Source organism: Pinus tabuliformis, chromosome 4_2 (assembly GCF_031772625.1).
Source record: "Pinus tabuliformis cultivar Carrire ecotype Pingquan chromosome 4_2, CPIR1, whole genome shotgun sequence".
NCBI classification, from domain to species: domain Eukaryota; kingdom Viridiplantae; phylum Streptophyta; class Pinopsida; order Pinales; family Pinaceae; genus Pinus; species Pinus tabuliformis.
Genome location: NC_142304.1, coordinates 1,184,843,434 through 1,184,866,819, shown reverse-complemented (window position 1 = coordinate 1,184,866,819; position 23,386 = coordinate 1,184,843,434). Strand labels below are relative to the sequence as shown.

The following is a 23,386-nucleotide window of genomic DNA, read 5'->3' as shown; positions in this document are numbered from 1 at the left end:
TAATAATGTTTGACTTCGATGTTTGTGAACGTCCTGGTTAGGGCACATGCTGCCACCCTAAATCCTCCCACAGTCACTCTAACAACCTCCTTCTAGCTACGACCTAGGCAAGGAAGGCTCCTCTTCATGCATGTTGTTGTTATGGTCACGTTATAGCCACAAAACCCTCCATGCTACCCTGGTTTGGGAGGCTAGGCTTGCGGCCTACCTCAGCTGGCTGCGGTCCTCCAATAGCCCACCAAAACAATCCTTCCTCATTGCGGTTTTAGCCTTCAAACAACCTACAAACAACAACGTCTTGCTCACAAGGAGCTTAGCTTAACACCTTGCTTTCTCGGCCCTCAAAACAACAGACTTGGATAGCCCAAAGACATTCCACACCAGCCTCCTCACTCAGCCTCCATGGTAGACTTCAAACTTGTTCCTCCACGCTGTCTAGGCCTCTCCTTCTTGCTGCGGCTAGGGCTAGTTTCAAAGCTCCTTTTCCTTGAGAGGACGTTACCCAAATGGATGATTTAAGCCTTCACTTCACACTTTATTTATACACCAATAAAAGGGCTCCATAAAACCTCATAATGAGGGCCTGCCAATTGTCATGAGCCTAAAACACCTTAGGCCGCCCTACATACACACTTGCAGACCCATCATTAACCTTCAAAAATTCATATCTCCACTTCTACAACTCAGAATTCGACGATTCTTGAAGCGTTGGATTCTCCTTTCCACCCTCTATCATCTCATGCATCACATGTAGAAATGTGCTTTCGAAAATGCCCCAAACACGATTGGGTGCAAAACCCCAAGCTTGGGTTCTAAGCCCACAAGCCTACTTGTGGTGCTTTGACCTCCAACCCTCGAACACTAGGGCTTGTAGCACCCCCCCAAGCTACACAAAATCAACACTCCCTTTTAGCGAGGGAGGTAATTTCAAGACTAGGAAGTAACCATCATCATCTGGCGATGACAGTAGCCCATCTGACACCCATCATTGCAGCATACCTTATAGAATGAATCCGCCAATCTTGGTAGTGCCTCTGCCTCATCATATCCGAATTTGAAGATCCCAAACCTCCATAGGGCTGCTCCCTCTGAGGCTAGACTCCCTCTGAGCCTACACGATCTCCACTGGCTTAGTCGTGCAAGCACTCATCCTCCTGGATCAAATACTACTCGTGCAAATCCCACTAATCTCGAATATGAAACATCACGATCCAATGAAGACTCTAGCTTGCCAACCTGTAGTTCATCACATGAAGGCATCTCGATCAACCTGATCTCGTCCATGCCAAAACAATCCTCTAGTTGTCCCAACCATCCATGACAAATCAACGGAAGTCCATGATCAATAATTTGCCCTGCAACAAACTATTGTTCACCAGGCTCACCACCAATCCACCAGAACTCCCAGCCAATCTTGCTACCAAACCAATCAAGACCACATCTCCATGTCTTTCGCTGAATCCTCTGCTTCATGATCTAGACAACGACAACTCCCTCTAAGTTGCTTCGCTATGCACACTTTGATTCACTGTCCCTCAAAGTAGCTCAGACACACTCTGATACCATGTTGAATTTCCACGACCTTGGGTGTAGAGTCTTAAAATCACTGACACTACCAAACGAAGAATCTCAACCATAAACCACTTGTCACATCGGAATAAAATAACAGTAAATCACATATGCACAAAATATAGACAACTTTTTACAGTTTTCAACCCAACTTCATTATATTAATCCAACTGATATAATACAACAGTCTAGGGCTCCTGTACCAGGGATAATGGCTGTCATACATCCATTAGTACAAGATACAAAACTGGGGCTTGGTGTCAGTCCATCGAAAACCAATCTTCCCTCAACGAGATATTCTAACCCTCTGGCTGTCACATGCTCTCTCAACTTCTCTCGGTCGTACCTTGTACCTGCCCAGTCCTTCGACTCCCAATCTGCAGCTTTTGCCTCTATCAATGCTCCAAGTCCATCTGGCCACTGAACCTCAGCTATCCAATCTGCTCTCTAGTTGTGCCTTAGTCCATCAAGGCCACAACACATCGAGACTCCTGTCGAATTGTTCATAGCTCCACTTGTGAACAATTTTCAATCTGTCCATTTCTACTCCACAGCTACTCAGGGACTTTCGCCCACTATGGTCTTCCTTCTCTGCTTCGATGAAGACCAACATAGGGCACGAAGGGTTGCCACCTATCACTGCAAGATGTCCATCTCCCACAATGAACACGTGTTAGGAGGACTACCCATCATCTGCTATAGAAGTCCTTCTCCACACACAAGTCTCGGGCTCCACAAACTGCTCCTGGTTGATTAGACCCTTGAGCTCATCAACTGCCTCTCTCGCAACCACCTTTTTCCATCAAGGTGTTTCTCACTAGGCTCCAACTTGGACACTTTCACGCTATCCTCTAGCAGACCATAAGTGTCCAATCAAATCCACACTTGGTCTCCTCTCACGCTGCCCTCCAACAGTGCATGAGAGACCAAGTCCACGCTGTAGCATCTGCACCTAGTTAGGGCATCCCCACACCTAGGAGACCCTTACACATGGCTGCCCACAGACTCCACCAATCTGCCCTTTGCTCTGCAATAGAGGAGCTATTGCACAAATTTGGGCACCAACAACTTGTCCTCTCCTAGGACATCTATCCAACTGTCATACAAGAGTCCATCTACAACACTCCTTGCTGTTGTCCCCTTGTCTTCCAATCTGATGTGCCTGCTATCACCTTGGATACTTGGTAGGCTTCCCAACAGTCCACGTGGGCTCCTACAAACAACTCCTAAGGTCTCCTACAACTACCCATAAAACTGAACCAAGCATTGGTCAAAGTCTTTGGCCCAACATCCCTCCAAAAACACTGTTGTAATAATGTTTGAATTCGATGTTTGTGACTGTCTTGGTTAGGGCACGTGCTGTAGCCCTAAATCTTCCCACAATCACTTTAACAAACTCCTAGCTGCGACCTAGGCAAGGAAGGCTCCTCTTCGTGCATGTTGCTATTCTGGGCATGTTACAACACAAGAACCCTCCACGCTGCTCTGTTTTGGGAGGCTAGGCCTACCTCAGCTGGTTGTGGTCCTCCAACAACCCACCAAAACAGTCCTTCCTCACTGTGGTTTTAGCCTTCAAACAAGCTACAAACAACAATGTTTTGCTCACAAGGAGCTCGACCTAACACCCTGCCTTTTCGGTCCTCAAAACAACAAACTCAGATAGCCTAAAGACATTCTGCACCAACCTCCTCACTCAGCCTCCATGGCAGATTTCGGACCTGTTCCTCCACCCTGTCTAGGCCTCTCCTTCTTGTTGTGGCTAGGGCTAATTTCAGAGCTCCTTTTCCTTGAGACGACGTTGCGCAAATGGATGATTTAAGCCTTCACTTCACCCTTTATTTATACACCAATAAAGGGGCTCCATAAAATGTCATAATGAGAGGCTGCCAACTGTCATGAGCCTAAAACACCTTAGGCCAACCTAAAAACAACCATGCAAACCCATCATTAACCTTCAAAAATTCATATCTCCACTTCTACAACTCGGAAATTGACGATTCTTGAAGCGTTGGATTCTCCTTTCCACCCTCTATCATTTCATGCCATCAAATGTAAAAAATGTGCTTCCAAAAATGCCCCAAACACGATTGGGTGCAAAACCGCAAGCTTGGGTTCTAAGCCCGCAAGCCTACTTGTGGTGCTTTGACCTCCAACCCTCGAACACTAGGGCTTGGAGTACCTCCCAAGCTACACAAAAATGAACACTATTTCCGCCGAACCCCTCCATTAGTTCATGCCCAAAAGTGTCCATGATTAGCAAGCTCAATACTCAATTACCAAATGACAAGACATACCTTTAAGTTCAGAAGGTCCACCTTCAAACATATGATCAAAACAGATGGGTGAGGGGCCACATGGCTAGCCCAGGTGGCAAAGAAATGGCACAACAAGCTAATTGGTGGCTGCAAGGGGCTGTTGTCTGCCGACTGAGGATCATCTTGGAGAATTTTTTTTCTTAGGGATATCAACCACAAAATGGTGGGTAACAAGTACTATGGCATAGAAATTGGAGTTGCTTGCATCTTCCTGAGTACACCCAATTTTCCATCTTTCATGCTTAAAGAAGGTTATCAGTGACAAGCTTCCAGTTCAAACTATATTGCCAGAACTTGACGAAGAAGGAAAAATCATATTGGAGCTAGAAGCAGTCACGAAAACAAGAACTCAACATCTACAAAATGATCAATTTCAAAGTATCTCATTAAGTGGAAGAACTTATCTGTTGAAGATTCCACATAAGAGGATGAAAATTTTATACAAAAGCATCAAGAACTACTCAAGTGTTTGAGGACAACATTTTTTTGAAGGAGAGGGGCATGTTAAGTCCCTATAATACTAGGGTAGCCCCCATATTGTTATTGCTGTGCCCCAAAGAAGCCCACTATTGTTATTATTGTTATGTAGGCTCTGATTATATTGTGACCCCTTAAACTCTTATATACCAAGGAGGTCTTGTCATTTGTATCATCCAAGAATTGTTCATTTATGTAATGTAAAGGAGGTTTCTCCCTCGAAGAGGATAATTTTTAAGTCGTTGATCTATCTTTTTTTGAGCTGGTTGCATAACAGTAGCCGCCACATCTCTGTTTAGAGATAAGCTACCATTGTCTGAGCTAGTTTGTCTATATTCTGTATGTAAGCATATTTCAGTTCTCTTTTGTTAATGAAATGAAGTTTTATTTCTTCTGTATCTCTATATTTATGTTTATGTGTTCTGTTACGTTTTTGCATAAGTTCAGATCAATAAATGAGAGAGGCAGTCACTGAGGTGAGGATGGTTAGCCCCTCTAAGTTGCCCATAGGATAGTACCAATCTTTTGGACTTTAATATAAAGGTGATAGTTTGTGATGCAACACCTATTATTGTTTGCATAAATATAAATTTTATGGAATGCGACTTGGAAATTACAAGCAAACCCAATATATCCATTAATTGAAATTTGATGTTCATCGTAAAGTCAAAGAAACTTAGAATACCGTACTTTTGGCTGTGCTGGAGCCCATGGTTGTAATTCTTGCATGGTTTCATAAATGTCCAAAAGTTGTTGTTGAGAATTTGGATAGTCAAGTGACTTTGTGACAATCCACTGTGAACAATAAAACATGGAATACCATTAAGAACCAATTGAAAAATGGAGATTGTAATGTTTTAAAGCTACAAGGGTATGGTATGGTTCAAAATTATGCTTACGATATCATAAACTGGGAACCCGTTCTCAGTGACAAGTGCATAATCATGCTGGTAAGATCCTGCCAAAATTCACACAAGGAACATAAGAGAAATAGTTATTAGTTACAATAATAAGTTTGAATATTTTATGTTATCAATGAATACTAGAGAAATCTAAGAAATGTCCAACCTGTATTTACAGTTGTAGAATAACATCTTTCATATAAATGCTTTAGGTACATTTCTACTATCGTTTGAGGAATGCTAGACCTCAATGCTTTGCATTCCCCCTGAAACATTCCAGTTAAATATTCCTCCTCATGGAATACATGTACAGGATAAAATGCTATCATCTCAATTTTTATGTATTGATCATTACATGTACTTTTATTTCATCATGGTTCTTGTGGATGTTCATTGAATGTGTAAATTATCCAGTTAGCCCATACCCAAATCTGTTGGTCTTTGAACTCTAGCTCTTTCATTTTGATTATCTTATTAGATGCTAACATTTCCATAAAAAGGTAAATTCTTAAGGAGTTGGCAAGCAAGACCTTCGTTCACATGTAAATTGCCAGATGCTTTCCATTTTTTTATGTAAAGTTTCCTATGCTTGTCCTATTTTTCAAAATGGTGCAGTTGTATGTCGATTGAATAAGAAGGTTAGGCTGCTGGTTATTCCCAAATATCATTCTTCATGGAAAGCCAAGATTTGCTTCAAATAAGAAGAAAAATGTAATATAAAGTTTAAACATGCAGCAATAACAGATTTGAGTCAGAAGATGATGTATGCTGTCTAGTGATAGATTCTCACGATTTTAAATCAATTAATTATAAACCCAATAGAAATGTTTGTATAATATATCTTAACTGAAACTGTATGTGGATATTAACCCACTTATAACGTGATTGTATACAACCAAAAATTTGTGACATAAAGTCAACATCGGTGGCTCAGGATATCATAGTCTGCCCTTATTGGCATTCAAGTGATGGCATATAATTGCAATTCCTCCTCTGTTTGACTAATGTGCACTTCACTGACTCAATAGATCATTTGATATATTTTTTGTTTTTCGCTGAAACATGCTCCAAGGGTCTGCACTGCATGCAGTGGGATTCATTTGGCATAGGTTTCATGTTTTAGGGGTAACTATTCTGCCAAAATTACCCAGGATTTGCAGCTAGATTCACTGCTTTGAAACACATTTTATTTGGGTGGGATGCACACCTCAGTTAGAATGGAACCCCTGTTGGACAATTTAATACTCGGTCAGACAATTTAATACTCGGTCAGTCTCAATGAACCGATGCCATATTGGAAGTGTTTAACAATTTGGAACATAACCATTTGAAAAATAGAAAAAGAAAAATCAAATGATAATCATCTCTAATAAAAAAAATTCTTTTGTTTGGATATCCCAATACAAATGATGGAAGGCGATATTTATGTGTGTATCTTATCAAAAACATGATAATCAGCTGAATGCAAATGATGGGAGGATCTCATTTGCATGGATATGTTGTCCTTTTGGGATTGCATTTGTATGCACTTGTATTGCACATATCTGACTAACATTATTTGAGCTTGATTGAATACATTGCTAGGTTGATTAATCAATAGAGTCCATACCAAAATTGTTGAAGAAATTTTGGTTAGAAGAGTAAGTGTTTGATAGTTTTTCATTTGTGCATAATTATATGTGAGCATAAACTATGCTTCTATGCACAATTTTCAATCTAGTATGTCTACTTTCCTACCAAGTGGTCCTCCTTGTTGTGCCTTAAAAGGACCTAGTGCTTGACCTGGTATTTCAGCAGTTGTGTACCTGCGACAGGTGCTTGACCTTGTTAAGGTTATTGGGTGTGATACCCTAGATTGCTTGAGAGACGCACTTGGACCCTTGGGAGTGTTGTTTTTATTTAATATTGTAGATTTTTCAGAATGGATATAGCTTTGGTCTCTTGCTTGTCGTCTAACACTGTGTCTAATGTTGGATGGTGTGTGGATGGTAGAGCTTCGAGACATATGACATATGATAGGTAATTGTTTAGGAAACTCAGGAGCAAGAGGGAGGCATGAGCATGGAGCTTGGGTATGATGCTACTTATTCTATGAAAGGAGTTGGTTCCATTTCTTTCCATATGCCTTCAAGTGATGTTCAATTTGTTCATTGTTGAAGAAGAATCATATTTTGGATTATTGTATGACAGATGTACAATGTAGAGTTGCATTTGAGAGACACCATTGTTGGTCTTAAGAGATATTAAACATATAGGAAAAATATACGGAGAAAAACTGGATGGGAAACTGAATCAAATACACAACAAGAACACACAAAAATTACATGGTAAAACCTTGACAGTGTGTCAAGGAAACCTCCACAGGGCAAGGGATTGGAAATCTTATTAATCAAGAATGATTCTCCATGGTTACAAGCCTCTCGGGCAATCCCAATTAATATGGGCTACTTCGTTACATAACTTCTTCTCGTTATACAACTGACTGAATGGTAAAAATTAGATTTACCAAGATAACTAATCATTAACATTATTTACATAATTATTGTCATTCTATCAATAATATCCATCTTGAAAACTATTTGCCTAATCCCTTGTCTTACATGAATGTGCATGGCCTTGTTGTGATAAGCTGGATTTGTGGCCAAATGAATAATACTCTGACTGTCACAGAACACATTCACTTTCTCCTGTGCCTTCCAATCTCATCAATTAGACCTTTTAATCAGATTGCTTCTTTAATGGCATCTGAAGCAACTATATACTCTGCTTCGATAGTGGACACAACAATTGTTTCTTGAAGCTTTGACATCCAACTAATTGCTCCACTTGCAAGAGTAAAGACATAACCTGTAGTAGATCTCCTTTTGTCCAAATCACCTGCATAATCGACATCCACATATCCGCAAACTGATCCTTCACTACCATTAAAGATGATGCAATGGTCACTTGTGCCTCTCAAATACCGAAGCACCCATTTCACTACTCGTTAGTGTTCTTCTCCTGGATTTTCCATAAACCTGCTACCAACTCCAACTGCATGTGAAATGTCAGGTCTTGCAGATACCATTGCATACATTAAGTTGTCTACCGCATTTGCATATGGTACACGAGACATATACTTCTTTTCTTCATCAATTCTAGGACTCGAAACCAAAGAAAGCTTAAAATGGGAAGCTAATCGAAGGATTGAGGGCTAACTTGGTGTGGAGAAGGTCTTTATCTAGGTCAAGAGTCTTGGATTATCTCGAGAAACTATTGAAGGAAGAATTGTTGATTGGCTTTTCCCCTAGATAGGGGTTTTTCCCTGGATGTCCGCCTACATATGTTGTCCTTGGGCTATTGTTTTGGTAATTGCTTGATAAACTAAAAGATAAAAAAAGAACATAAAAATAATAGAATCACAAGTAATTATCTATATAAGAAAATATATTTGCCTTTATGATTTTCTAACGCAGTCCTAAAAAAATATCGATTCTCTATGACTATTCTTATCTTGGATGCCCTACCACATCCTCAAAGAGTATCAGATGCCAGATGCTTACCCAATCCTCCATACTATCTTCTCATGTGAAGACAATAATTATGTGTCTATCTCTCCTCATGGCCTTCACTAAGACTTATGACTGTTAGTCCTGGTCTAGTGCATGACACATGAAGTAGAGAACAATATTTTTCACTCACTCTTAACTAGGGATGACCAACCCATTCCATGAAAGGAATGTACCTAAGCTCCCTCTTAATTAGGGACATGTCCAAGCTCCCTCTTGACCAGGGACTTGCTTCCAACAGCTCTTTAGGTGGAGATCATGGGACAACCAGCTGCTTGTAGAACTTATTCCTTTGATGTCATAAATATCTTCTTTGTCATAGAGTCTACATCTTTCGGGACTTCTTCGTAGGGCATAGACCATCCATCAATTTCATCCATGAGTCAATCATGTCATCATTCCTTTCATTGGAAAGTGATTCATTTGTCCATATCTAGTCTTCCTTCATGCCATGCTACCTTCTTCATGCCATGTTTCCTTAAGGATCTTTCATCCTGCTACATGGGCTTCAGTGGTGGAAAACATCCACAACTCTTCCCTTGGCAGCCCTGCATAAGCCCATTCATGTATTATTAAAAAATAAGAAATGAACCTTTAATCAAAATTACCTTTGTGATGGTCTTTCATCATGACATCTTCCTGTGAGCATCAACATCCTACATACATATTGACACACCTCCAAAAGATATATACTGTTAAGGGTCTCTTTATTTTTTAGACTTCATCAAGGTCTTTGTATATTTCATGGAGATATGATAATCAAATATTTTAGTCCTTGGATGTGAATTGCTTTCTCCATACATGCATATTTCATGATCTCTTTCTTTCTTCACACATTTCCTTTCGAGGAACTTTCAATTAGAGTTCCGACAAATATTGGCAACCACCTCATAATATGAGGTCTTATTATGTTGATTTCATCTAGGCAATGTGTGACCCATGCTTTTTTGCATCCTTTCAAAGGAAGAGATCCTTCCTTTTGATCATGCTCTCAAGATAGAGCAATTATCTATGTTACATGCAACTATATGACATGACTCTTTTGTATCAAGTACAAGCATACATACCTCATTATCCTTTTAGGTCATCTAAACTTCCTTTGACAGCTTCCTTGATTGAAATAACTTCAATTCCTTGATCTGCTTCACTTCTTTTGACATCATACCATCATTCCATGAATCCCATACAAGTTCGAATTGTTGGCGAGACAGTTGCTTCTTCCAATAGGTGAAGCTTTCAATGAAGATTCCAACGAAGGATCTTGATCATCTTCATCCTACAAATGATCCCTTTGAATGATGTATGATGAGCTTTATGCTAGATGAATTTCCTTTTCTCGTAATTACTACTTATGCTTATAATGAGGTTACCAAGAGCTACATCTTTTTATAGATGATAGTCATAGACTTCTATTTCAGCTATCTTTCGTGCTTCTTTATGATGATGTCACAATATTTTGCTTTCAATCGTATGCTTCTATGGTGCCATCTCCTAACACGATGCATCATATCATGCTTCTAATGATTCCTAACATGATAGTTATACTTTATAATAGAAAACAGAAACTTGAGAAGAACTAGGTGAGGAAAACTTATCTCAATAATAGTAGAGATCTTTTACTTCCTCCTTGAATTTCTTCTTTTCAGCTTCTTCCACTTCTTCAGTGATATGGACTTCTTCCCTTCTTCATTTGTTGTTGTCAAAATTGAGCTTAGGACAGTCTCTCTTGTAGTGCCCATGTTGGGTCCCTATAATACTAGTGATTACCCCATTACTATTGTAGTTATACCCCTTATTTATATTGTTGTGCCCCTATTACCCACATATTGTTATTTCCGTGCCCCATAGAATTCCTCTATTATTATTTTTGTGGCTTTATATTATTATTGTTAGGTCGGCTGGATTATATTGTGACTCCTTAGACTCCTATATATAGAAAGGAGGTTTTGTCATTTGTATCATCCAAGAATTGTTCATTTATGTAATGTAAAGGAGGTTGCCCCCTCGAAGAGGCTGAATTCTAAGGTGTTGATCTTTCTTTTCTATCTTTTCTTGAGCTGGTTTCATAACATTTGGTATCAGAGCTTTGGATTCTAGGGTTTCGCTGCTCCAAACAGGTCATCGTGGCATTTTCGCTATAACTTTTTTCTGTGACGTTTCAGAAGTCGCAAAAAAACCCATTTGAGAAGAAATCGTGCTGAACCTTGGGTCCGAATTTCAGAGTTTTTTGCGCAATATTTTCGGAGATATGATCTGAGGAAGTTGGTCTTTTTGCAGACTCCTGAATTACACTCAAAACAGGTGACCTGGGGAAAATCGTCATAACTTTCTTTCTGAGCATCGGATTGAAATTTCGTAAAAAAGTACAGAAAGAGGACGGACTGTAGTTTGCTTTTAAATATTTTTCAGAGTCAAAGGTTGAAACAGTGACACGTGGCACGTCGTACAAGTTCACTCTACTGAGCTAGTCTATAATCAAGTCATTGTGGGAGATTTCGCATAACTCTTGGAGAATCCAATTTGGGTCAGACTTGTGGCATTGGAAAGAGGACACAGAGGGCTACTACAGGTCACAAATTCAGAACTAGATAATTAGAAAGTATAGAGATACATCGGAGGCAATATCGAGCTCCTACAAAGTGAAAAAAGGTGTGTAGATTTTCTTTAATTTTTGCTTAAGCTTGGTTTGAAAATTTATTTTGAAGGAATTCAAAGGGCATATTAGAGAATTATTATCGGTAATTGATGCCCCGAGGAAAGAAAATGCAAACACCTAGTAAGGAGCCTGAAAGCTCTAGCATGACTCATGAAGAAGAAGAAGAAATGCTATATGATATATCAAAATTACAAGAACAAGTGCAACGAGTGTCACTTGCACAAAAAGCAACAGAATCTAAAATGGATGGTTTAAGGAAAGATGTAGAAGCTAAGATGGATGGTTTAAAGAAAGGTGTAGAAGCTAAGATGGATGGCATGGAAGCTAAGGTGAATGGCATGGACGCTAAAATTGATGGCATGGATGATAAGATGGATAAGTTGCTACAAGAAATAGTCACTAAGGGTGAAAGAGTACTAAAGGAAACTCATGATGAGAACAAAAGAAATGTTAATCATGATTCCATAGACTCTATATAGATTGTGAAGAGGAAGAAGAAAAGGAGCAAGAAAGGTCAAAAGAAGAGGATATATTCCAGGAACAAAGCCTAGATGAAGAACAAATAAACCCGACCTTATCTTGTAATGCATTGGCAAGAATTACCACTCCTCAAACCATCAAGATAGAAGGACAAATCAAGAAGAAAAAGATAATAGTGTTGATTGATTCAGGAAGCACCCACAATTTTATTCATTGTAGGGTAGCAAAAGAATTGAATTGCTTCCTATATCCAACACCAGAGTGTCAAGTGATGATTGCAAATGGAGGAACAATAAATTGTTCTGGAAAGTGCCATAATATCAAGCTATCCATGGGAGAATATGTATTGACTAGCCCAATGCTTTCCATTCCAATGGGAGGTGTTGATGTTGTACTAGGAGTCCAATGGCTACAATCCTTGGGCACAGTAGCTTTTAATTTTCAAGAACTTTTCATGAAATTTTCTGTGGAAGGAAAGGAAGTTGAATTAAGGGGTATTGCAGGGAAACCAGGAAAGATAATCAGCTCTAATGGCATGACAAAGCTTCTAAAAAAGGAGCAAAGAGGTGTAATTGCACAATTATGTTCGCTAGATGTTTCCACATTGGAATCATCTATTTCTCAAGATCTCCAAAAAGTCCTGGACAATCATTCCAAGGTATTTGAGACTCCCAAAGGTCTCCCACCTATGCGTGATCATGATCATGCTATTCATCTGATTCCAGGAAGTGTTCCTCCAAACATCAGGCCGTACAGATATCCATATGTCCAAAAAAGTGAAATTGAACGTATGGTTGCAGAAATGTTAGAGGCTGGTATAATTCAACCGAGTCAAAGTTCTTTCTCAGCTCCAGTAGTATTGGTGCACAAGAAGGATGGATCATGGCGCATGTGTCCAGATTATAGGGAGCTCAACAAGCTCACTATTAAAGATAAGTTCCCCATTCCTGTCATTGATGAATTACTGGATGAATTGCATGGATCAATTTACTTCACCAAGTTGGATCTTCGTTCGGGATATCATCAAATCAGAATGAAGATTGAAGACATTCCAAAAACGACATTTAGAACTCATGAGGGTCATTATGAATTTTTGGTCATGCCTTTTGGCCTTACCAATGCACCTTCAACATTTCAAGGTTTGATGAATTCAATTTTCAAACCATTCCTTAGAAAATTTGTGTTAGTATTTTTTGATGATATACTAATCTACAACAAGTCTTGGAAGGATCATGTTGAACATGTTGACAAGGTGCTACAACTATTGGAGGAGAAACAATTATATGCAAAAAGATCCAAATGTTTCTTTGGAGTCCAGGAGGTGGAATATTTGGGTCATATTGTATCTCATGAAGGAGTTAAGGTAGACCCTAGCAAAATTAAAGCCATTAAGGAATGGAAAATCCCCACATCCATAAAGCATTTGCGCGGATTTCTTGGGTTGACAGGGTATTATCGCAAGTTTGTTAAGAATTATGGGAGAATAGCAGCACCTCTAACAACATTATTGAAGAAAGATTCATTTTCATGGACTCCGGAAGCAACAAAGGCCTTTAAACATCTTAAAGAGGCAATGTGCCAAGCACTAGTCTTAGCTACACCGGACTTCACAAAAACCTTTATTGTGGAATGTGATGCTTCAGGAAATGGAATTGGTGCTGTTCTAATGCAAGATGAAAGACCCATTGCTTTTGAAAGTCGTCCAATCAAGGGAAAGTTTTTAAGCAAAGCTATTTATGAGAAGGAAATGTTGGCAATACTCCATGCACTTAAGAAATGGCGACCCTACCTAATGGGAAGACACTTCAAGGTAAAAACAGATCATGATAGCCTTAAATACTTTTTAGAACAAAGATTATCCTCTGAAGAGCAACAAAAGTGGGTCACAAAGATGTTGGGTTATGACTTTGAAATCATCTACAAAAAAGGGAAGCAAAATGTGGTGGCAGATGCACTCTCAAGAAAGGATGAGGATATGGAAGCATTGTTGTGTGCCATTTCTATTATCCAACCAGATTGGATAAATGAAGCAAAGGAGGAATGGAAGAATGACGAAGAAGTGTGGGCACTTATTCGAAAGCTACAACAAGATTCAAGTACTTCTGATACATTTAGCTTGCAAAATGATTCGTTATGGTACAAAGATCGTTTATACCTCTGTAAGAATTCCCAGCTAAAACAAAAGATTCTTATGGAATTGCACACTTCTCCCTTAGGAGGGCACTCAGGATTTTTAAAAACTTACCACAGGGTTAAGAAGGAATTTTTTTGGGATGGCCTTAAATCAGATATTCAAAAGTTTGTGGCGGAATGTTTGGTTTTCCAACAAAATAAAGTTGAAACAATTAAGACACCGGGTCTATTACAACCTTTATCCATTCCAAGCCAACGTTGGGAGGAGGTTTCAATGGATTTTATCACAGGTTTACCCAAGTCTGAGGGAAAGAGTGTCATCATGGTGGTAGTTGACAGACTTACCAAGTATGCACACTTTTGTGCATTATCACATCCATTTAAAGCCAGTACAGTTTCTACTGCATTTATGGAAACAGTTCAAAAGCTACATGGAAATCCAAAGATTATTGTAAGTGACAGAGATCCCATTTTCACTGGAAATTTTTGGACAGAATTATTTTCTTGTCTTGGTACTCAGTTAGCTCATAGCTCATCTTATCATCCTCAATCTGATGGGCAAACTGAGATAGTAAACAAATGTTTGGAAGGATATCTTCGTTGCTTTGTATTTGATAAACAGACACAATGGGTCAAATGGTTGCCTCTGGCTGAATGGTGGTATAACACTTCCTTCCATACAGCAACAAAAATGACCCCATTTATGGCACTTTATGGGTACCAACCACCATCAATCACATCATATTTAAGAGAAAATTCTAAGGTTCAGGCAGTGGAACATCACATCGAACATCAACAACAAGTCCTCCAACTCTTAAAGGATAACCTCGTGTTGGCACAAAATAGAATGAAACAACAGGCAGATCAACATCGCAGTGAAAGAAGTTTTGATGTAGGTGATTGGGTATTCCTACGGCTACAACCATATAAGCAAATGTCCCTAAAGCAAGCTAAGAAGGATAATAAATTATCACCAAAGTATTATGGTCCGTACAAGGTGTTGGAAAAGATTGGTACTATGGCATACAAATTGGAGCTTCCTGCAGCTTCTCGATTGCACCCAGTTTTCCATGTTTCATGTTTAAAGAAGGTTATAGGCGACAAGCTCCCAGTTCAAACAATATTGCCAGAACTTGACGAGGAAGGAAAAATTATATTGGAACTGGAAGCAGTCACAGAAACAAGAACTCGACAGCTACGAAATCGATCAATTTCAGAGTATCTTATCAAGTGGAAGAACTTATCCGCTGAAGATTCCACATGGGAGGATGAGAATTTTATGCAGAAGTATCCAGAACTGCTCAAGCGTTGAGGACAACACTTTTTTGAAGGAGAGGGGCATGTTGGGTCCCTATAATACTAGTGATTACCCCATTACTATTGTAGTTATACCCCTTATTTATATTGTTGTGCCCCTATTACCCACATATTGTTATTTCCGTGCCCCATAGAATCCCTCTATTATTATTTTTGTGGCTTTATATTATTATTGTTAGGTCGGCTGGATTATATTGTGACTCCTTAGACTCCTATATATAGAAAGGAGGTTTTGTCATTTGTATCATCCAAGAATTGTTCATTTATGTAATGTCAAGGAGGTTACCCCCTCGAAGAGGCTGAATTCTAAGGCGTTGATCTTTCTTTTCTATCTTTTATTGAGCTGGTTTCATAACAACCCATATCCTTGACATTCATAGCATTGGATCTATGACATACTGATCTTATTCTTTTTCTTGCCAAATATCCCATTGCTTCTTGACATGACAACAAATGTTTAACCCTGCTCATATGATCTCGTATCACTTTTTGCTTGGAACTTGTTTTCTTCGATCTTGCATAGTGACCACAAATTATTGAATGGGATAGCTTTCTCCTCTTCATAGGCCTTTGATACAAGGTTTCCTTGTTCATCAGTTAGAGCATTTAGAACAATGGTAATCATTTCTTTATCAGATATCATCTCTCCTAGATCTTGAAGTTAATTCCTTATTTTAGATGCTTTTGTGGGACATGTAGATATCCCTTCATCCTTTGATGCTTTCAATTTGTATAGATCAGATCTTAGTGATATGATTTTTACTGTCGTGCTTTCAGAGAATAATTCTATTAGCTTATCATATATCCCTTTTGATGTCTCCATCTCTGCTATATAGGGGATGAGGGAATCCTTGATGGACTCTATATGAATCCTTTGAACCCTTAGATCCTTATTCAGATAGTGCTTGCCCTTCAGATGGTTTGGAGACTTTACCATTGACATGCTCAATAACTTGATTTTCCTTGAAGACTAAATCTGTCCTCCTTTTCCATGCAAGGAAGTTCGATGACCCAACCAACTTGTTATAATCGCAAAATGAAGTCATTTTACTAGATTTAATTATTGAAATAAAGATGCTTGTCAAGTGAAGATGAACTCTTCAACTTGATCCCTTTGTTGATGATGATTGATGACTTCTTGATGATGTCTTGATGCTTCTTGGATGATCTTCTTCAAGGATAAGGATTTTCTTTTGAGATGAAATCCTTTGCTTCAAAGAGAGGGAGATTGCCTTGATATCTTTGATGATGACAACGCCTTTGATCTAGCTACCCTTGGATGAGTAGTCTTCAAGATGCTTCAAATCCAAGTCCTTCCTTTCTTGAGTAGAGATAGGGTCTTTGAGGTCTCCTTCTTTGAGGTGATGATTGAGTGTGGATCCCAAGAATGCTCCTTTGATCAAACTAGGGTTTTGACTTTCTTCAAGATGATGATGTGATCCTTGTCCTTGAAATGCCTTGGAGATGAGGGAATCTTTTTGATGCTTTGATGTCCTTGATACTTTTCTCAAAATTTGATCCTTGAGTGTCCTTTATTGAGCTGCCCTTCCTTGACTTGTTACCTTAGCTCTGATACCATGTTGAGAAATCTAGGGCAAATATATTAGATGATTTCTCTTATAATGATAACTGCTTGTGAGGAATTTTTACTTTTCTTAATTAGGTTCTTCTTGTACTTGATTATTATTATTATGTGTTCTTTCTTCATCAAACATTTACGAAGCCATAAATAAAAATAAGACAAAGGACACAAGATATAGGCAATGAACCAGGGCCAAAACCTCTCTAAGCTTGAGAGGAAAACCCAACAAATCCTTCTTCTTATAGAATCTTCAATTGACGAATCCCAAGACCAAGACCCTTGACCAAGAAACCTTCTAAGACCAAGTCAATGCTCCTTCTTTGAGTAGCTCCTCTTTCCAACAACTTCGACCTATCCTGCAACTATACCTTCGACTTTCCCATAAATTGCAACTTCGCTTTTCTGCTTAGGTAGATTATTTCTCTTAGAGAACTTAGCATTCAGATAACTCTTTTTGGTGACCTAACTTTTCTCCTGCAACTCAACTTTACGGTAAAAATATGTGCCCTAATTCCTTCGCACGTGTTGGGAGAAGTAGCCCAAAACAAAACCCAAAACTTCAACTTCTTCTTGCTTCGACCTCCTTTTCTTCACACTTTTCTTCTTTATGATTGAACTTGTGTGAGTGTGAGTGTCTTCTCTAAATGATGTCGAGTGCCCTATATAGGCTTCCTTGAGCCTCCTATTAGGTTGACTTGATGTTTGCATGTTTGACTTGGTCTTGGAGGGTCTTTTGACTCTAATTTGACTTAGATAATTTTCTTTACAATATGTAAGGGTCATTCATACATGACAATGACTCAATGACTTTATAGCAAACCTAGAAGCACTCAATTGGTTCTTTGACCTATAAAAATAAATTCTCTTGAGCGTGAAACCCACGCGTCAAGATTCACAATAATAAATTTATTTTTCTCTTTTCATTAAACACATAAAATCATGATTACATATGTCATTATGAAGACCGAACCTTGTTACATATTTCAACAGGAGCAAATATATGCAAAGTAGTAGCAAAAAATAAATGCAAATCAATAGTAGGGAGTGAATGCTAAGTAGTGGACAAGAATAAATATAGACCACTAGTAGGGAATGAATGCTAAACAACAACAACACGCTAAATACTTTTTGGTGGTTTTAGTGTGTAGAATTAGAAAACCATAAATGGTTTGTTATCTTTTATGCCTATATTTAGTGCTAGGATTGGTGGGAAACAAAATGTAAATTTTAACTTATTGTTATGCTATTGAATTTTCTTCCAAATCTTTATACTATTGTTGTACACTCTTGTTGAAAATACAGAAACTTTACAATGTATTGTAATCATTTAGTTGTTGAATAAAATATGCTTTAGAGTATGATATTTTTCTCTTGCAAGATTTTTTTTTCCAAATTATCTGTCTATATATTTTTATATTATTTGTTGCTGCAACTATGTTTATTTAATATATATATATATATATATATATATATATCTATATATATATATATCTATATATATATATATATATATATATATAAAAAGTGTATTCACACTTTTATTTTCTTTCACATAACCATATTAAGAAACAATCTCATTTTCTAAATGTTAGCACCCTGTTTTCATTTTTGTATTAAGATGTCCTCGAAATTGTTTCCCTTACCATCCTTAGACAGCTAGCTATCTCTCGCAGTTAAAAAGTTGGGCCTCCATGATGCAGGGTAACTTAACTTTCAACGCTTCCAAATAGAAATTTTAGAATTTGTTTTCGGTAAGTAATGAGTGAATTGTAGATAACATTCAATCATTGGTGAATCATGCAAGCTCTAATCATCGTCCCATATCATATGGATGGACGGGTTTGAGTTGCTTTGTTGACAATGCCATCTCCTTAATAGAAATGTTAAAGCACCATGTTGGTGTCACGATTGTCATTACACCAAAACCCACAGGTGTTAGTAAACAAACACATCGCTAGATTTAAGCACATGCCACGAAACACATGAGGAGTGTTGACCTTCTACACTGCCATTAACGAGGAGCGCAACAATCTCCCCCTTCAACGTGAGCCAGGTGTGTTTCGAACTCGAGACCTTTGACTCTAATACCACTTGTTGGAGTCACGATTGTTGTTACACAAAAACCCGCAGGGGTTAGTAAACAGACACATCACTAGATTTAAGCACATGCCACGAAAAACACGAGGAGCATTGACCTTCTACACCGCCATTAACGGGGAGCGCAACACACCATCTCTCAATTTTCTTTTACTCTTCCAAGAAACTGCTATCTGTGGCAGTGGAAAACGCTTTATTTAAGCAACTCCAATTCAATTTTTGAGAGTTTGTTCTAGGTAAATAAAAATGCAATTCGATTTTAACTGGCCCTTCATCTCAGAAATAAATTTTCTTCTTTTCTAAATCCAAAAAATCTGTACTCTATAATTACACAAAATTTGCAATAGTGTGTATGGTGAAGTTTATTTTTTTGAACAGGGCTATATCTACTTTTTTATTTTTTGTTTGTTTATCAAGTTGTCTTTGTTTATTTGTGACTTGAGAAACCACGACCCAAACAGAATCTAAATTGCAAACACGCTCTAGGCCACATTAACCCTATTTTTTTTTTATTATTTAAATAATATTCTTTGATATAATTAAGAGACAAATTTGACACTAATTTGTATTGTGAAACTTAATTTTCTTGAACAGTCTTTATATCTATTTCTTTTATTTAAATAATATTCTTTGATATAATTAAGAAAAATTTGGGATAATTTCTATATTTTTATATTTAAAGTAGAGAAGGATTTTATAATTTAGTATAAGATAGTTATTGTCATAAATGAAAAAAAAAAACATAATTTTATATTAAAAAATACAAATTCATTTTAAATAGCATACAATTAAATTAGAACACACACAAGTGTGTATAAGCACAAACTCAATAACATAGGAGACTATAGACTTCCTAAGCTAGCTTCAAATTTCAGCCAAACCACCTAAGGCTCAAAAGAAGTTGGTATAAAGACACCAAGGTCTGGTTAAACCATTGGGAGATCGAGGAGAATGTTGCATTGCAAAACATTAATAACATTAAAAATATTGTTACTTCTAAGTTCAAAGATAAAATGTGGTGTGAGAAAGATTTAGCAATGAAAAGAAAATTAAGATATTATAAGATGGTCATCAACCCCACCCTAGAAGATCAAAAGTATCTCTCTGTTTTAAAAGAAGAAAATTAATATAGCCAAGATTAGAACGAACTCTCATGAGCTTCATAGTGAAATCGTTGGGCAGTTCCTAAAACACCATGGATGTAAATGATCTGCCATCTCTGTGAGAATATGAAAAAGGATGAAAATCACTTCTTCTTAGAGTGTCCCGCATACAACCATATTAGATCTCAGTTTCATGATTTTTATTGCAATATTGACCTTCCTAGCCTTTTACGATGTCAAAATTATAGTGAGCTGGGAGGCTTCTCTCCAAGCTTTTTGAGCATAGGAATAAAATCTTAAATCAAGCCTTTTACGATGTCAAAATTATAGTGAGCTCGGAGGCTTCTCTTCAAACTTTTTGAGCATAGGAATAAAATCTTAAATCAAACTAAATAATTTGTTTCTTTAGGTCAGATAGACCAAAGTTTGGTCTCACTAGATTAACCACCATCATCATCATATAATATAATTAAACCGATTTAAATCCATCTTAAATTTAGATATATCAAATAATAAAACATCAAAAAAGTCAAATTTATTAATACTTAGAAAATTTAATAAAAAAAACAATACATATTAATTTTTTTAAAAAGTTCAAGAAAGGGATTACAAATTGTTCAGGAGTCCATGTTGTGAATCTTGAAACATGAAAAACATGGACTTGCTATCTTGTTGAACTGCCTGATTTACAAATTGTTCAGGTGTCCATGTTGTGAATCTTGAAACATGAAAAACATGGACTTGCTATCTTGTTGAACTGCCTGATTATTATTTTCTCTTTCCACTTCATTACCTTGTTACAGTTTTTTTTGAAATTGATTTTGAAATTAGGTAACAAAATCTCTTGATTGGGATTGATAAAATCTTATGTGACTGGGTTGTACAAAATAATTGATACCTTTCACTGTTACTTCCGAAATCTTCAACCCATGTTCGACCCTTGTCCCTAGGTACATCATGGATCCGAATAATACTGCGAATATAATGACCTGCAAAATCAAGATAAATGTATTTAATATATAACTGGGTTAGAAATTAATAACCTTTTCTTTCCTCTGGCTATGTTAACATAAATTTTATTGTTGCAAATAAAGCTTAAGTTTGTATTAAGTTAATTAAAAAAGGAGCATACCACTACAAATTTGAAAATGTTACTATGGAACAATGGAGCATAGTATTTTGCAACGAGTCTACAAAGGCGTGAGCTTCCATTATTCTCTTCAAATTCAAGTGTAAAATTTGCTTCATCTTTATATGACTTGGGGCCTTGCAGTGTTGGATCGTCTTGTACGTCATCATCGTGTACACCTGTCAGAATTATTGCTTGGATTAAATATCAAGACAAAATCATTATAACATCTAAGAATGAACACACATACAGACTTTAGTCATTCAGTGGTATCATTTTACTCAACAAAGTACTTATACTTTTCATTTATCCTTGTATAGGTCCTGCTTTTAGCTATTTCTTAGATGAAATATTATATAAGATATTGTAATATATAAAAAATAAAATATAAAGGGTATGAGATGAAATATTATATGAGATATTGTAATATATATTAAAAAAAAATGGACAATGTATGGGTTTCTATATATTATATAGAGAAGTTTAAAGAGGCTACAATTTTGTTTGGAAAATAGTGGAAATTAGAGCAAGGTTTTGGTAAAATTCGGCAGAAATATTAGGAAATTCGGATTATAGTTATCAAGTTTTAGGATTTTGAATATCCTAGAGTTTTTGATGCTGCTGAATCCATTCTTACCATTAAAAAAATGATTTAAACGCTTTTATACTCAAATTTAAAAAAAAAATAATCAGATTTCTACTAAAAATAAATTTCTGGGCGAAACTGTGACCTTTGTAGAAAATATCTTTGTATATAAAACTCCGCAAAACTCTAACATAGTGTTTACTAGAGTTCATTTTGAAAAACTTCTTTTAACTTAGGAGTAATTTGATTTTTCTACCATTTTCATCTTTACAATTTGATTTTTCTATTATTATTCATCATTTTCAGAATTCACTATTTAGTTAAGTATGAAATTCACTTTTTGCATTATTGTTTTTATTATTTTCATTATTATTTTTGTATTATATACTTAATATTCTTTCACATTTACTTAAACCCAAACCTATAAATCTGTTGGATCATACTAGATTATTTTTCAATTTATTTTTTTAAAATAGTAATAAATTATAATATTAATGTATAATAATGACATAATATTATAAATATCTATTTTAGAAAATAAATAAGCCTATATTGTCAATAAAAACAGAAATGTCGATGGATAAATATGAAGATTCTTTGTGATAATTGATATGTAATCATGCAGACATCCATTTTATAGCATGTAAGTGGAGTTTTTTGGAATGTGATACTGTGGTATTTGTTAAGAGTAATCGTAAAATGAATTTCTTTATTTACTTTTTTGAGAAATATTAATTAACTATTCTAGTGGTTTGACCAGGGTCATTAGGTCAAAAGTAGCCGTTAGCATTATAGCTGTTGGAGTCTCTGCACACTCTATTTAATCAAGCTAATCCAGATCGGTTCTTCAACTTGTCCTGACGATGAACCACACTGGTTGGTTCGAAACGCGTCGACAATAGATTGGTTATGTGATTTTGCCGAAGATTATCTAAACAATGTTATGGATCACAGAAGTCTAAACTCCTATGTAAGATATATTTAAATCTTTATTAGTGGAAAAAAATTATTTATTGGAAAAAGAATAATAATTTGTTTATAAATGTTAAACAAAAGAGATTGGAATAAAATTAGATTATGTTTCCAAATGTTTAAATGAATATTGTATAAAGAAATATCTACAAATTCTGTTGAATTAAAAATTTTTATAATTAATTTATTAATAAATTAATTTATAAATTAAAATAAATTAATACTATTTGAAAACTATATTAAATTAATAAATACTATCTTAAATAAAAACTTAAAAAAACATAATCATCTCTATCACAAAAATCATCAAATTAATATATTTTGTATTTTAATCTATATACTGAGCAGTCGCATTCATTTACTTTTGTTCCTTTGTTGGAGATTAGTAAACTTGTCTTTCGTCTAGTGTTATTGACTTTGGAGAGATTTGCTATCTCCCCTTAAGAAACTTGTTTGCATTTTAAATCAGATGTTTCAAGAAAATAGCTTTAAAATTTTTATTCAAATCTCCTCCAAATCA

The 23,386-nt window shown here is 36.5% G+C and overlaps 1 protein-coding gene across 1 annotated transcript in view; it reads right to left on the bottom strand.

Annotated features, from left to right (window-relative positions):
* Positions 1 to 23,386, bottom strand: part of LOC149173912 (uncharacterized) — a 185,313-nt gene that overhangs the window by 121,168 nt on the left and 40,759 nt on the right. Inside the window, exons 3-6 of the mRNA XM_089424780.1 lie at positions 21,312 to 21,487; positions 21,078 to 21,168; positions 5,261 to 5,319; positions 5,052 to 5,156 (exon numbers count right to left, since the gene is read on the bottom strand). Coding sequence (XP_089280906.1) covers positions 5,052 to 5,156; positions 5,261 to 5,319; positions 21,078 to 21,168; positions 21,312 to 21,487 — 431 coding nt within the window. The remainder of the gene's footprint in view (positions 1 to 5,051; positions 5,157 to 5,260; positions 5,320 to 21,077; positions 21,169 to 21,311; positions 21,488 to 23,386) is intronic.